Source organism: Excalfactoria chinensis, chromosome 4, assembly GCF_039878825.1.
Source record: "Excalfactoria chinensis isolate bCotChi1 chromosome 4, bCotChi1.hap2, whole genome shotgun sequence".
Taxonomy (NCBI): domain Eukaryota; kingdom Metazoa; phylum Chordata; class Aves; order Galliformes; family Phasianidae; genus Excalfactoria; species Excalfactoria chinensis.
In genome coordinates this window covers 12,103,110-12,118,791 of record NC_092828.1, presented here as the reverse complement: position 1 = coordinate 12,118,791, position 15,682 = coordinate 12,103,110, and the positions used below count along the sequence as shown (strand labels likewise).

Sequence of the window (15,682 nt, the reverse complement as noted above, 5' to 3'; positions counted from 1 at the left end):
GCTGGTGTCTGCTTTACCTGTACTTCTAACTGTGTACCACAGATTCAGTCTCAGTCACATACCCAAGCACAAACCTGATGTCAGATGCAAGCACTGCCATCTCAGAAAGAGTGGTCAGGCACTGGAATGGGCTGCCCAGGCTGGTGGTGGTGTCATCATCCCCAGAGGTGTTCAAGAAACATGATGAAACATAGATGTAGCACTGTGGGATGTGGGTTAGCAGGTATTGCAGTGATGGGTCCATAGTTGGATGAGGTGATCTTAGTGGTCTTTTCCACTAAATGACTTGAATGACTCTATGATTCTATGATATTTTCCTGAGATACTGAAGTTTTAATTTGTGATTGTTTTTGTATTGGACAGGTTTCCCAACAGGATGAACAAAGAAAAGAAAATTAAAGGCTTGGAGAAATGAAAGCCCTGAAAAATATTTAATTGCATAATATATCAAAATGAAGAAGTCATGGTGTTCTTGATAATCTTGGCTGTGTGGGAGGAGCTGTTCTTCTCTCTGCTTTGACTGAAATGTTGACACATTCCCTGGCAGCAGCTGACCTATGTGTTTTTTTTCACAAGCTGGCTTTTAATGGAGGTATACTACAGCGATATTCAAGCAAAAGTTTTACCAGAAAATAAACACAGACTAGTCACTTTTTATACACGTTTCTGTATAAAATGCTGTGTAAAGACACTCCTCTGCCTATCAGTTGCACTTCATTGATGGGGAGTCAGTGATTCAAAGCCAGCTGGACATAATTGCAGCCTGCTCAGAGCCTTTGCAGGAAAAGGCAGAACATAGGCAGGACATGGTAGATGCCCCAGCTTAGGAAAGTCTCAGTAGATTTGATCTTGGAGGGTTTATTACGTGGTGCTCAATGGAAGAGGCAGTTGGGTTTTTTGAAATGAGCTTATCATCCTCATAAAGACCTTTAATTCCTCAGTCAGTGGAAAGAATCGTGCCTAAATTATTCAGTTTCTCTCTCTGCTGTTCTTTGGGATATTCCCCTTCTCTGCACTGGTATAGTCCACTCCAAGTCAATAGACCACAAGCAGACCATACAGCACAGGAATATTTGCAAAAGGATCAAATTGATCGTTGTAATTTTTTAAATGTGATTAAAAGAGGAAAGTGAAAGGATTGTGAAATACTGATAGGGGGAATTAGGTTCATTTAGAAAAACTCAGCCATGACACTTCCACCTTCTTTCATCTTATATCAAGTTTCACTGACACTAAAACCACTTAGAAAAGTCTATGGTCACAAAAATTTGACTCTCCAGGCAAATGCCTGAGGATTGTAGGAATATTTCAACATCTTACTAGCGTTTATTTCTATACATAAATGAGATTAAATGCTACCTAGGCATAATAAGGTCATGTAGGAAGAAAGGGAGGGAGGGAAATTGAGGGAGAAGGAGAGTGTAATAGAGGGGCACGATAAAGAAATTTCTGATTAATGCTGTGCAGCAAAAATTCAGAGTAGTTCACTTATCTAATGCACATCGGATTTGACTGTGATGAAATTCTCTTTTCTAAAAAGTCTCTTTTTAAATAGTATTAAATTGGTCTCAGTGGCATTCACTGCAGAGCTCAGAAGTTGACAAACTGTCCCCCTGTAGGCACCTCTGAAATACAGCAATGGCAGCTGTGAGACCTCCCTTGGGTAAGACTGCTCTCCAGCCTACGGTCACGTGCCTGAGTGATTATATAGGCTAACGTTCTGCTGTTGCTTATAGTCCATATAAAGTATGACATACAGTTATCGCAGAGATACACCAAAGAAAGGAAGCAAAATTAAAATAAATAAATAAAGAGGTTTGAAAGCAGATGTTTGGGACAGACAAGACTGAACATTGATCAGAGAGACAGATGTTACACCAAGTGAAACGATCTGATTAACATTCCTGGTTAAAAATCTCTTTCTTCAAAAGCTGTACATCTAAAATGTTCACAACTTCATGACTTGCCATTGCATCAAGAATAATTATACCGACGCCTGGTTTTGGAAGATATTCTCTATTTGGGCAAAATGATATTTTTGGGTCAAATCCTCTTGTGAAAACCTCTTCTGTCTCTCAGACTCAAATCTGTTCTCCAGTTACCTGAAACAGAATCATTTAAGTCAGTGGGGTTTCCTCAGTGCAACTTGGAACAAAATTTGCTCATTAACATGGTTAAAGCATTTGCTCTCCGCCAGAATGCTGCTCCAAGTAAACTTTAATTTTAGCACTAAAAATCAATTAAGTACCGTGGACGAATGAAATTATTTCAGTACTGATGTTGAGAAAAAGAGAAGACTAAGTAATGATAGATGAAATATCACTAAATGCTAATGTTATTTGGTTTTGAGAATTCCAAATGTGTGCCAAGTGTTCCCAATACCACATATGGACCCTTTTCTGGCCCTAGATATTAGTGAGCACTGCTTTGCTTGAACACAAATGTTAGAAGTCAGCCAAAGAGCACCACTTTTGGCTGACAAATGACATGCGACCCATCCCACAGACAGAGTAGAAGCCAAAGGAATATTTCTTTAACCAACCTTTGTTACTGTTCAAAGGTTGAAATGGAATTTGTGGGGTTACCTAGTAAAATGAGAAGTAGATGGAAAGTTGGTCCAGCCATTGGTTTGGAAGCAAGAAGAAAGCTTTGTTTGATGTTCCAGTTTGCCTTATTTATTCTGCCTGAAATGAAACTGGCCTGAGAGAACCAAGTGTTGAGAGCTTCATGAAAGGAGTGTGAAAGAAGGTGAGATGAGGCCATGGTGTACCAGGGGAAAGGTAGAGAATGAGGGCAGGAACCAATAGCAGTGTGACAAAAGAGCACAACAAGCAACGCCAGGTTTCAGCGATGTGATCAGGGGGTGACTGCAAGAAACCACTCCAAGTCCAAGGAGCTGAAATTGCTCTGCAGGAACACAGGTGTTCTCATACTCAACCTCAGTGGTGGTGAACCTAATTCAGATTTCGTGTTGCTTTACCTAATACGGGTTTTGCAATAAAAGCTCCTAGGTATGTTATGGCTGTATTTGCCGCAGAATAAATTTAACTACTATGTGAAGAAACGCCTAGAAGGCATCAGGCAATGGTGTGTGTTTGCCATCTAGTGGTACAAAGCCAAAATTTGCATTCTGATCCGTGATTGAGGACAAGGCGGCTGAAAGTTGTGTTCTATCAGACCCCTGTAGGAGTATATTTGGTTACCTTTCAACCGAGAGAATGAACTTCAAAGAAATTAGCAGCTACTAAGATAAACTGTACAGGGAATTTAGAGCATTATGGCAACAGAACATAGGTACTTAAAACTATGCTACAAGACTACATTTTTCTCTTTCTAAACATTTGAAGGACATATGAATAAAGAATAGAAGAAATAACTTTAGTTCACAGTTATGTCATAGAGTAATTACAAGAGAGATGCATTAATAGAAATATATTTTATCTGAAGAAGTTATTTACAGCATGCTATCTAACAGCTAGCTTACTAGCATGCTATGCTAGTTATTTGGATTTCTTGCCATATAGTTAGGGGAAAAAAGTAATTAAATATTGATTTTTCACCAACATTCAGAAAGTTTAATATAATTCCCATAACACAACAAAGCAGGAAACATTTTCATGTTTTACTATACAAATGTGTCTAGGAATTGGGGTTTTCAGACTGTCTGTGACTCAGGGACATCAGTTGGTTCAGCAGTCCTTGGGACTTTCCCTCAGAAGCCGAGCAGTTGTTATTTCCTTTTTTTAAACAACTTTCACAGGTCACAGTGAATGAAAGTAGAGCAATACAGGCTATTCAGAGGACAAATCGCTGATGACCAAAACAAAGATTAATGAGATTAAATTGACTATGTACAGTTAACGCTAATATGAATTTGAAAAGTCTAAATGATAACACTACATATGTAATAAATGCATGGATAAAAAGTAAAAAAAAATAAAAAATATTACAAGGTATTAGCTATGGTCCCTTCTTTCAGAAATATTTATTGGATCTTCTATCTACTGAGCAGCTGTTGCTACGCTCATTCATTCTTCCACTCTTTCAACTGTTATTTGTTTAATTAATTATTCAATCAATTGTTCTCTGAGGGACCGTGTATGATCTATGTCTTGCAATTGACTTCAAAGAGCGAGGCAGCTGAATGCATCCGATAGAATATAGAAAAAGGCATCGCAAGGTTCACAACGATTATCCAAGGTTCAAAGCCAAAAACAATTTCTTCCAGCCCATTGTCGTATTCTGGGCGGCACCCAAATGCCGGTGGTATCCAAAGCTGAAAGGGAAGAAGGCAATGCCACATTAATTATAACTGACGAGGAACCAGCCCATAATGACTGTGCTCCCATAGACCTGCAGTTTACTTTTGGAAATCTCTGAGCCCTCCACTGTTACCAGGTCACAACAACAGCAGAGATTTCAGCTTTCCCTGCTGATAGTGTTTATATGTTTTCTTTATGGTGACTAAAAAAAGTTAGATTCCATGTTTAGATAAACTCTATTCCCCAAAGGCATATCCACTTATTCTTCCAGAAGAACTAAAATTTACTTGCTACAGACTATGGAACCATGTCATTTTAACATACTTATCAGACTAGAAGGGTTAGGAAACTTTTGGGTATTAACTTGTGATTTATGTTCAAAAAGCCTTACCGAAAGATTGCAGAGGAATAAAAACGCGGCTATGTTCTTGAGAATTCTCCTCTTGTTGTCAGCCACTGAGCTTCTGCTGCAGAGGGAGAACTCAGAGGCAAAATGCATGCCTGAACCATCTCCCTGACTTGTCCCTTCATGGTCACCACTGCTTCCATCGCGTTCTCTGGCACAGATGCTGCCACGGAACAGGCATGGCAACTCCCCAGCATCCTGGGCAGTGTGGCCATTGTAAATCTCCTTGTAAGAGGGTGTAAGTGTCAAAGTGCTCCCTCGAGACACTGTCACTATTCGAAGAGTTTTAACATCATCGTTCACCTTTTCCTGCTCGCGATGTATGGATTCAATGATAAAGAGGTTCTGAATGTATTTCTCAATGATGACCAGGATGGAATAGGGCAGGTTATACCAGGTGTATTTGGGGTGAGCTTGAGCACAGATAATTGCTAGGATGGAGCCCCAAGAGAGGAGCCAGGACCCGGCAGCTGTGCTGACCAGCAGCTCTGCATCCAGTTTTCGAGCTGGATTTTTGGAGTTGTCCAATGACCTATCCTCCAGTCTGTAGATCAGCAAGGCAATGACTCCAGCTGTGCACATGAGAGCCAGTACAAAGATTGCATGGAGGTAAAACATTGTCAGTGCTAACTCGCTTTTGATTTTCGAGCGCCCAATCTGAATTAAATACACCACAACAATTGCTATTGTGCTAGTTAACACAATGAGTCCAAAAATCATCCCAACGGTTATGCCGTGGAATTTGAATGGAGTTTTGTGTTGCTGATGGTGTTCTACTTTGCGGCCAATGTTCTTCCACAGGACGTAGAGCATTGTGGATGCTAGAATGTGGTATTCTATATTAAAGGGGTAAAGGTAATATATTCCTTGAGAAAATATTGAACAGAGAGTTGTTGTCGTGCAGTTGCATTGAGGTGCATGGTCATCTAAAACTAAAGGAAAGGGAGAGAGATCAGATGTGTGAACTATATAGAATTATTGCTTAAAGTGAATATATAAAACATAAATAAAACAGTGGAACATAGGGGTAAGATTTCAGTGAGACAAAACATCATACTGTCCACATAGCCTTCTAAAATGAGTTCTGGTTAAGTCATTAGCATAACAAAGCTTGCATGGTTCCCAAAGTGTGATCTCTAGCTGCTTAGCAATAATCACACCATGAACAAATGCTGCAGCAAAGTGCATCAGAGCCTTTGTAGAAATACCATTCTATTATACAAATATCCAAGATTCCTGGGGACTGAGTCCTCAGTCATTTGGCATAGGTGGATTTTATAGAAGCCACCTGTGGGTCAGATGAACAGCATACACTTAATGAGAAAAGGGCTCCTCTCATTTTTATCAGTTGCTTACACTAGTGTCATTTCTAGTTACCACAGCACTTCATTAAAATTTTGTGTGTAGGAAAAAGATAAACCACAGATAATTTCTTGATTTGCCCCAATACAGTCTGAAGGTAAAATAACTATGAATCTATCTACTCCTTCTGAGAGGATCCTATGAAATCATTCTCTCTCTGCTGTGCAATAACCTGCGTTTTAAACTCAGAAAACAAACTGCATGTATATGTAAAAGAAATGTATTTAATGTGTATTTATAACCCAACCAAATAATTTAAGAAAGCATACATTTCCACAGTGGCAGAGGATACTATTTTTACAATGTGTTCACTTAGAAACACTCTGAACCATTTCACCAGATTCCATGGGTCTGCATACTATGTGCTACCTCTCTCCTGGGAAGGATTTACAGAATGATCCATTCCTGTTTCTCTACTGATACTTTAGAAAATAGTAAATTATGTTTTTGAAACAGCCGTATTCAATTTACTTCTTTCATTTACTAATAAAGGGTTCCTCGGTGATGTTATTGCTCGAGATAATTATATGTTAAGATCCATTTGTATCTTCTGGCAGTTGTTTTTATTCTGGACCTCAACCAATGAGTAGATAAACTGACAGAAAACCACTGCCTGAGTTGTGTGTATGATCATGGTAATACATCATTTTAATTACAATGTAAACAGATTGCATATCAGTTGACTTCTATTTGCCCATGAACAACGTTACAACAAGTACCCAGCACTACCATGCAGAGATGGAGCATTTCGTGTGGGAGCAGGAATTCCAAAATGTACCAGCCCTTCATCTTACCTATTGTTATGTTCCCAAAACCAAGTGTGATTAGTCTTTCCTTATGTTCATTCAGCTGATGCTTTGACTCTGTTAACACTCCGTTTGTCCACAAGAGTAAATTTGTGAACACAGAGTGGATAACCCCAAACCTACAAAACAAGGTAATTATTGAAGGAATCTACACAACATATTGCTCTCTCCATATATATGCTTATGTACTTATATTAAATACAGTGGATTAATAGTACCACATGTGGCACCATATAGTTAGTGATGGAAAAAAAAAATAGTGAATGTTCTCTCCAAACATGTTCCACAGTGGAGCACAGTGAATGTTAGACCTTCAAATTAGCACAGAAACACAATGGATTAATACATTAAAGCACAGATGGGATGCTTTTATGCTCTCTTTTGTGATGTTTTTTTATTTTCTGGGCTGGACAAGTTAATGACAGTGAATTAACACTCAGACCAATGTCAATTGTTCTGCAAGTTGCATTGCTGTGGTGCTTCTCCATACTCACTGTGGCCGGCCTTTCTTCTAAGAGACACCATTGCTTTGTCTAACTTTTAGTCCTTGCATTTTTGTCTCCTGGAAAGAGCTGAAAACAACAGAGGGCTTTATCCCATTCAGGTTACTGGCACAGTGAGGCTAGGTCTCCAAGTGATTTTAAGAAACCTGGTCTTAGATGAGCCATGTCATGGCTTGGTGAAAAAAGAATGGCATCAGAGAAAGAAGTGGGTTAATGATTCTTAACCTTCTAGTCTAACCAATATAATACTTGTTCATAACTGCCGAGAATTTCCCTATTTTCCTTTCATTCACTCTTCTGCCAAGCATTATTCTCTTGCACCCAAGACTCATGATGTTTCTTCACCAAGAAACAGCTCTTTATTACTGAACTGTTTGCAGTGAATGACTTGCAATGAGGTATTTTAGAAATTCTGCATATAAACAGAGCTGTTTTTTCCATGTGACACTGCAAGCCTCCTGCGATCACTCTGCTTTCTGATATGAGGTTGAAATGTTTACCCAAGGGAGCAGAAAAAAAGGAGAGCCATCATCATAGCTGAGGTATCTGACTAAGTTTCTTTTACTTCCCATAAGAACTAATCAGCTCACTGACAATTTGACATTAATATTTTAAAAGTTCCTGTGTTTGTTTATTTCACTGTTGTGTCAAGACATTCATATTCAGTAATCAAAAGAACACCAGAGCTACCTCTTCTGCCTCAAAGACCAGCCCTTGCTTCCCTACCAAATGCATGTACTCAGTTGTTTCAGAGGACACACCAGTTACAGCATGAGAATCAAGATCAGGTGTCAGAAATGTGCAGAACCTTTACTGAGCTGGGTGCATGGCTGGGAGGCTGTTTGTCAGTGTATTCACATGCCTGCACCTAGTTCCAAGAGGTTCATTCCTAAAAGATCAATATAAAATATCCCAGATACACTGCACTGGCTGCAGGTTGATGATGCAGATTCCATCTCAGCTGGAGAAAACAGCATTGTGCATAGTTCTCAAACACAAATCAGCTGCTTCCTTCCTGTAACAAACATACTTGATTTTGGGCATGTCTCTCGTGATAAGCGTATACTTATTCTGCATCTATTGTATATTACGAAACATACTTAAAAGAAGAAAAACATAATTCAGACTACGATCTTCCAACTTGGGTGAATGGTGTTACTTTTCATTTACAATAACACAATTAAAAGAAAAATCAAGCTCTGTGAGTTTTCAGTGTCCCTCATACAGTAAAACAGTAAGTGTTAAAACACTGTGCAGATGTGCATTTATTGCATTCCAGATGAGGATCAGATCTACTTTACCTTTCAAGTGTTTTGAAAGACTGGATAATATCCTTTGCATGACACCAAAGAAAGTATACCTAAATGAATGAATAAAGAGAAATGTCATTATACTAATGCATATGTATGAAACTCAAAAAAGGAAGACATATCTGAAGACAGAAACCTTGATGATTAAATCCACTGATGACTCATACCATGGTGCCTGTGTATCCACACCTGTGAAATCAGTCCTGATCCTTTGCAGCATTCAGCCATAACCTCCCAGGCATGAGGAACCTAGGATTTCAAGCCAGTGGATCAAGAATAGAAAGTTTCAAATGATTCACCAAAACATACCATACTTCCGTATCTGAAGAGGCTTTTATTTTAATGACAAAGGAAATGAAATAGACAATGTTTTGGTGCTGTGGGGCATGCTGATGCCATGTTTGAATAATTTACTAAACACATGAAATTCTATGAAGGGAAAGTGGCAAGCGAGAGGGCAGACTTGGCTGATTAAGCAAACAATGGATGTTCAGTCTGGGAGATGACTGCACTAGGAGGAATAAATGTAGTTGCGTTTAAGAGTAGTGTAGAAAGATCAGGATGGAGAACAAAAGGGAGAGCATGATACTGAGTTAGTCACTTCTTTCCCTTTTACTTGCTATCTCTGTTTGTGGTGGGAAAATGGAAACCTCAGGATGTTGCTAATGCAAAACCTGCTCTAAAATCTGACAGGGGCAAGATGATATTGATATACCTCAGTGATGTTAGTATGAAACTGGGATTCCTATTTACTTAGAAAAGTTCCTAGCATACTGAACTTGACAGTAAGTGAACTAGTAGGAGAGAAAAGGATCCAAAGTGTTTGTCTTACAGAGACCTATTCGATGTGGTGTTTCAGAAATGGATTGAAAAGTGCAAAGAACTTTGGGTTCTTCTGCAGCAGCTACAGTGATTGGAAATATGTTTTCTCAGTAATGTAGGGTACCTCCACAGCTGGCGCTGTCTGTGACATTCAGTATCTGATTTCTGAAAAAGATGTGATCATGCAGTACTCTCTGACTCCTACGAGAAGTCCAGGGCACAGAAGAAACTACTTGATGTTTGGAATGGAGTTTACTCAAATCCAAGAATCCAGCCACCTACTCATCCAATTAAGCACACAAGGAAGTATAACCAATGCAAAACTCCAGATGTAAAGATTACAAGATGCTGTGGAAGTTCAGACTGAAATGAATGATTATCATCTCAGCCTTATCTCAGCCACAGGATAGATGTGGTAAAATCTAACAGCAGATGTGAAAACATTCTTCAGAACTAAAATAAAACAGAAGCTTAGTTCAAACACTGAAGTCAAGCAGATGGAAGAAAAATAGGACTAGTAAAATAAGTAAGGTAAAGAAATTACAGGAAATCTAGTTTTTGCTCCCAGAGCACATGTTACATCAAAGGAACAAAGGGCTCTGTCTGTGAAAGAGCTTAATGCAAAGGCTGCCTTGGAACAGTGGAGACCAGAGGCAGGTTGGTGCTAGTTCATTGTTTGCACAGTGGCAGGTTGTATTTGTTCATTTACTGGCAAGTAATAGGATGTCTCATTAGGGTAAAACACAACAGCATCCAACACATGTTCTGTAGAAAATGAATCCCTAGGCTTTCAGACGACAAGTAATTAGGAATCCTCTCTGGTGTAATTTTAGCATGCATTTCAAGGACATGAGATTTTTCTTAAGTAAGAGGCATGTGGTAAATTACACAGTTTACATTTTCTTTGAGTGCTCATACTAACATCCAAGATTTCATTATTTTAAGCTAAGCAAATGATAAAATCAGCAACATGAGTGATGTAATATTAAATCAAACAAAATTATTGTTCTCTTTGTTCAGCTCCATCTATTCCACACTCTAGTTCACAGCAGCTGGAATCACCATTAAGTAGGGGTTATGCTGCATGCAGATCAGTAGGAAAAAAAAAAAGACTCAATTTCTTAGGTTTGTTTCTCAGAAGTAAAGCACAGAAATTGTTAGACACTGGTGGTCCTGCCTACAGCAGGGCACTGGAGCCTGAGAATCCTTGAGGTCCTTCCAACCCAAGCCATTCTGTGATTCTATGGAGAGTGAATCGTAGAAGAATGTAGAATTTTGACTACTTCCATCACATCTGAATATTGTTCCCAGATAAAAAGATAGAGATCTACTGCTTAAATTTCAGTGTTTCTTTTCTGTTACAGAAAAGAGTAGAATGTAGGTGGTTTGATGGCTCATTTGCATGCAACCACAATCCCTGGAAAAAGCATTCCTTTCTTTCCTGTTCTCACTCTCATCAGTGTGTTACTTAATTATCTTGAAAAGAGCATCAGATCTCCTGGCTGCCACTGATCATTGTTCTTTAGTGGCTCTTCCTGTCCTTTTTCACCACAAGTCTGCTCATAGAGGCCTAAAGGAATTCCAATTTCAGACTGTCCTGACAAGAAAGGGGATAAAAATCTCAGTCTTCACCTAAATCATCTTATTGTCAAGCTGTTCTTTTCTGACACAAAGTTCTGAAAGCTTTATACATGACAAACTGAAAAGCATGTAACTCCAACTACAACGGAAGGTTTCTGTTTATTTCTTTTTTGAACCCATAGGAGCAGTTACAGAAATGTCAAGATGCCTAGTCTGAATGTGCACATTAAAATGATATACATGCATTAAAACTTAGTCCTCAAAATTACCTTGTTAAATAGTTAGAAATTAGATAGCTTAAAATCCACTGACGATGAGAAGGGGAAAAAATATAGTATTTTTAGTAAGAAACACATCTATAATATAAAATTGCAGCTGGTGACTTTTACCTGTAAGATGGTGTGCGCTGCATGCGTAACGGGAAAGATGCCTTCAGTTGGCGACAAACAGTTTGAAAAATCAATATAGTATCCAATTTTAAAGGAGTCCAGAATTAAAGTAATCACTGCAAATAATGTAATTCCACCTGCAAATGAAAAGATATTAGAAAATGTTGTTGTACATAGTCTAGAGACAATCTGTACCTCATGCCAAAACTTTGAGAATGCCATTCCTATTCGTGTTTAGGGAAATAAAAGTGGATTTGTGTTCATGAAGACAACTGACTCAGAGAAATAAGTAAGATTACTGAAAGCCTCTGCCCAGTACATCACCGAAACATACTACTGTACACAACTAGTCCATCCAGCAATAGACCTGAAGACACTCAGCACCTTGCAGATGGCTCTCAAGTCCTTGTAAGATCAGCCTCTCAAAATGTATCACTGAAGTGGCCATATAGTGCATGAATTAATGCTTTATGCGATCACAAAGCAAACTATACAAGGCACGGGGACTGAACAATAATGTTATAGTCTCTGTGTCCAAGAGCTCTACAGCAGGCAGTAACACATTCACTTGGTATGCCATCCCTATTGTTTGGAGGTTACACTTCATGTCAGAGACCAAAACTGCAACAAGCTGCGTAGTTTGGTTTCCCAGGAAGGAGCCAAAGATAAAAACTTCAGTATCATAAATTAATCCTGATTATTGATATATACCACTATTAGAAATGATGAAGATGGTTCCACTAATTTTATATTTGTAAGTTGAAGAAATATAATTTCTATTGGGCACCGTACTAAGAAAATTTGTCTGCTTTTTGAACATTCATTGAAATTTCTTTGTTTTAGAAGATCAAGAATAGGATTTTCAGTATTGCAAAGTGTTGGCTTAATTCTTCCTATTAGCCATTAAGAATCAGGAAACCATGACAATACAGTTGTGAAAATGTCTCTCTAAAAATAGAGTTTGGGTTTAAATAAAGGACAATTTAATACAAGTAAGAAAAAATGCAAGCTGAAGTCTGCCAAGAGCTGGGTAAAGTGACCGGCCACCTATGCTTTAAACAAGATGTGCTGCTGGAGAACATAATGAAATAAAGCCATTTGTGAAGCCAATTGATTTTCCCTTTGAGTTCCTTGTTTCAGCAGGCTGAACTTCTAAATAATGACCACACAGCTTTTCATTACAGATGAGTGTCATCAGGTGAATAATATTGGGAACAACTAAAGGAAAGGAGCCCATCTATACAAGGCTTCATCAGTTTCCCTGGGATTATTTGGGTCAGGACAATTGGACTTTGTTAAAGACAAAGAACTCATGGGAACTTATGCCACAGTAAGTCTGCAGAAGAGGTTGGTCTGCCATGCAAGCTGGAAGGGAACTGCTCTAGTTCACAAAGTTCACATTTAGGTGAAAAAGGCTCCAGGGAACTTTTCTGTAAGCAATTCTTGTCATTGGCCATTTCTCCTTCTAGCTTTGTTAAGTGCATGCTAGGACTCGGCTACGAGAGGGCTTTGTTAAGTCATTCTCTTCCAATATTTGCCATAGCCACCTAACACCACTTTTACCAAAACAATAATCACTTTTTGAAGGGAAACATGAAAATACACTGAGATGGAGTTTACACGCTATACTAACTGATTCATGGACATTTTCTCCAGTGATGAAAGCAAGAAGACGTTCTTCAAAAGCAGCTGATAAAGCCAATCAAGAATTGCCTTGAAAAAGAAAGAAAAGTTTTCTGTGGAAAGACTTGGTGAAAATGTGTCCATTCCCCTCATTTTTGGACTTGTCTGCCAGATAAAAGATTTCTGTGACAAAACCATTGATACAGGAAAGGACAAGAGGGATCTTGGCAGAGGAACTGCCACCTTAGCTTAGCAGAGTTTTCTCTTACCAATACAGGATAAAGGAGTTTTACAAACTTGATGTAACTACAAGAAACTCTTAAGAATAGGAAAGTGTAGGACTTTCCCTAAGGACAAATTTATTGAATTGCAGCATAGACATCCAAGAAAAGCTGTGGAAGCCGCCACAGCTAAGAACATATTACAAAGAGCAATGCTGTGCTGGTAAAAGAAATGGATAAAGTAACCAAGTAGTGCATTCCAGGATCTTATTTCTCAACGTCTGTAACTCCTTATATCCTGTAGGACAAATGAAATGCTGTGAATTCTGTGCCAACAGAAGAAAGGGCAGGGGGTACTGCTGTACTCACCCATGTAAAGTAGTATTTATTCCATGCATAGGAGGAGAAAGTTTTTCTCTCTAAGAAAAGCATGGCTTGGTCCAAAATAGGATCAAATTAAACCCTGCAATAATGAACTTTGGTAGCATTTAAGTCAAAAAAGGTAATAAATGAAAGAAAAAAGAAAAAAAAAAAAAAAAAAGAGCCTGAGAACTGAATATCATTTTGGAAAAGAGTGAATAGGCAAAAGAAGCAGTCGGCACATAAGTGCGTACATTCAAGAAAGAGTCTACAGACCATGGCTCTATATTGTTATACATTAAAAATATAATAATTAAAATAAAATCCCCTAAAAAATATCCAAATTAATTTTTATAGAATACTTGCCAACAGGTGCAAAGAAAAATGAAAGACACACAGCCACTGAGACTAAAGTAGACTTTCACAACACAGCCTTGCTTCTCAAACTAATCACATTTTAGATGTTCTTAGGATTTTCATCTAAATTTTTCAATTTACATTGAAATATTGAAACACACAGCTGATGCTGTGACAATTGATTGCTGTATCTTTGCTAGCAACAAGAAAATATTTAATGCTTAGACTGTTTTATAGCACTCAACATACTTACTTTACAACCTACTTTGCAGTACCAAGACTGGAAAAGCAATCACTAAAGCTGGGCTTGCTTACTCCTATGTGTAATGCTGATTTGGGTTTCCTTTTCCTGGGAACCAGAAATATGGCATTCGGTGGGACTGCAATGTGCTCCCCCAGTCCCTTTGTATAACTTGTGCCCTTACAAAAGGCACCTGAACTGCAAGTAAGGGCCATTACAGCCCTCCACTGTTCATGTGGATTTGTATATTTTTCCTACAAGGTAATGCTAGCTTTAGAATATATACTTTACCTGTTAAACTATACACTGGTCTGGACAAGTATCTTGTCCCCATAAACTCCAAGTTATTCTAAAGTTTGATGGTTGCATTCGGTGATCTTGAAGATCCAGCCTACAAATGGGGGCCTGGAGCTGCCCGACCCATTAGTTGGCAGCCCTGTTCATGGTGCAGTGATTGAAGTTTCAAGATCTTTAAGGTCCCTGCTAACCTAAGCCATTTTATGATTCTACAAAACAATTCTAAGGCATCACTGAACAGATGCAAATGGGAATATCTGGAATACATGAGTAGAGAGAGCCCTTGAGGACATTTCTGACTGGTGCTAATATAAGGACTATTTAATTGCCTGGAAAAAGGTGATACATCGTGTGGGAATGTTGCATGTAACAACTGCTTCTTCTAAAATCCATACTTTATTTCTTATGTGCTGCCAAAACAGCCTGGGGGAAGAGAAAAAAAGGCTCCATACCTTTCAGCGCTGTAGGTAGAACGTTGGAAAGTGAGTAGGTTTAGAGAGTTTTCCCACACGATCCCTCAGCGGGGATCCTTATGCCTGTATTTAATTAGTGCTCATTGTGTGTGTGCACAGATCCCCAACACTGGGATGCACCCTGATAGAGATGCAGAGGGGAATGGTGCAATAAAGCTGGGTGATGGCACACTGGTCCCATGCCCAGTGCCACCTGCATGCCACATACTTACACTTCAGCCAGCGGGCTCCAGCATGAGTGTCCTTGTCCCGGATCAGCCTTCTCTGCGTGCAGCTCCTGCACAGGTACCACAGCATCCACAGCAGCTGAACGAGCATCAGCGTGATGAGGTAGGAAAGCAGGTGGCTCTTGCTGATACCCACGGCGTGCACAGCCCAGGCGAAGGTGAGCAGCAGCCCGGCCAGGAACAGATTGATACCATACTGGCTGCTGAGGATCTCGGCGTTTTTCTGCGGGTAGCTGCCTCCCGCCGAGGACGAACCGCCGGCTTTCTCCATCTCCCAGCTGCTCGCTGCGGGCAGCCGGCTCCGCTTCCCCGGGCAGCCCTGAGGCGGCCGTAGGCCCGGCCCACAGCGGCACCGGGGGCGGAGCGGGGCCGCCGGCTCTCGCCGTGCCTCTCGCCGCCGCGGGGCCGCATCACGGCCCGGGGTCGGCCAATAGCTGGGGCG

The 15,682-nt window shown here is 39.6% G+C and overlaps 1 protein-coding gene across 1 annotated transcript; it reads right to left on the bottom strand.

The window, feature by feature from the left end:
- Positions 1 to 3,980: 3,980 nt before the first annotated feature.
- OTOP1 (otopetrin 1) lies at positions 3,981 to 15,557 on the bottom strand. Its single transcript, XM_072336026.1, has 6 exons — positions 15,226 to 15,557; positions 11,442 to 11,578; positions 8,641 to 8,699; positions 6,825 to 6,955; positions 4,654 to 5,600; positions 3,981 to 4,276 (listed from the first exon to the last, which is right to left on the bottom strand). Exons 1-6 carry the CDS (start codon positions 15,509 to 15,511, stop codon positions 4,106 to 4,108), a joined length of 1,731 nt encoding a protein of 576 aa, XP_072192127.1. The 5' UTR covers positions 15,512 to 15,557; the 3' UTR covers positions 3,981 to 4,105.
- Positions 15,558 to 15,682: the final 125 nt, after the last annotated feature.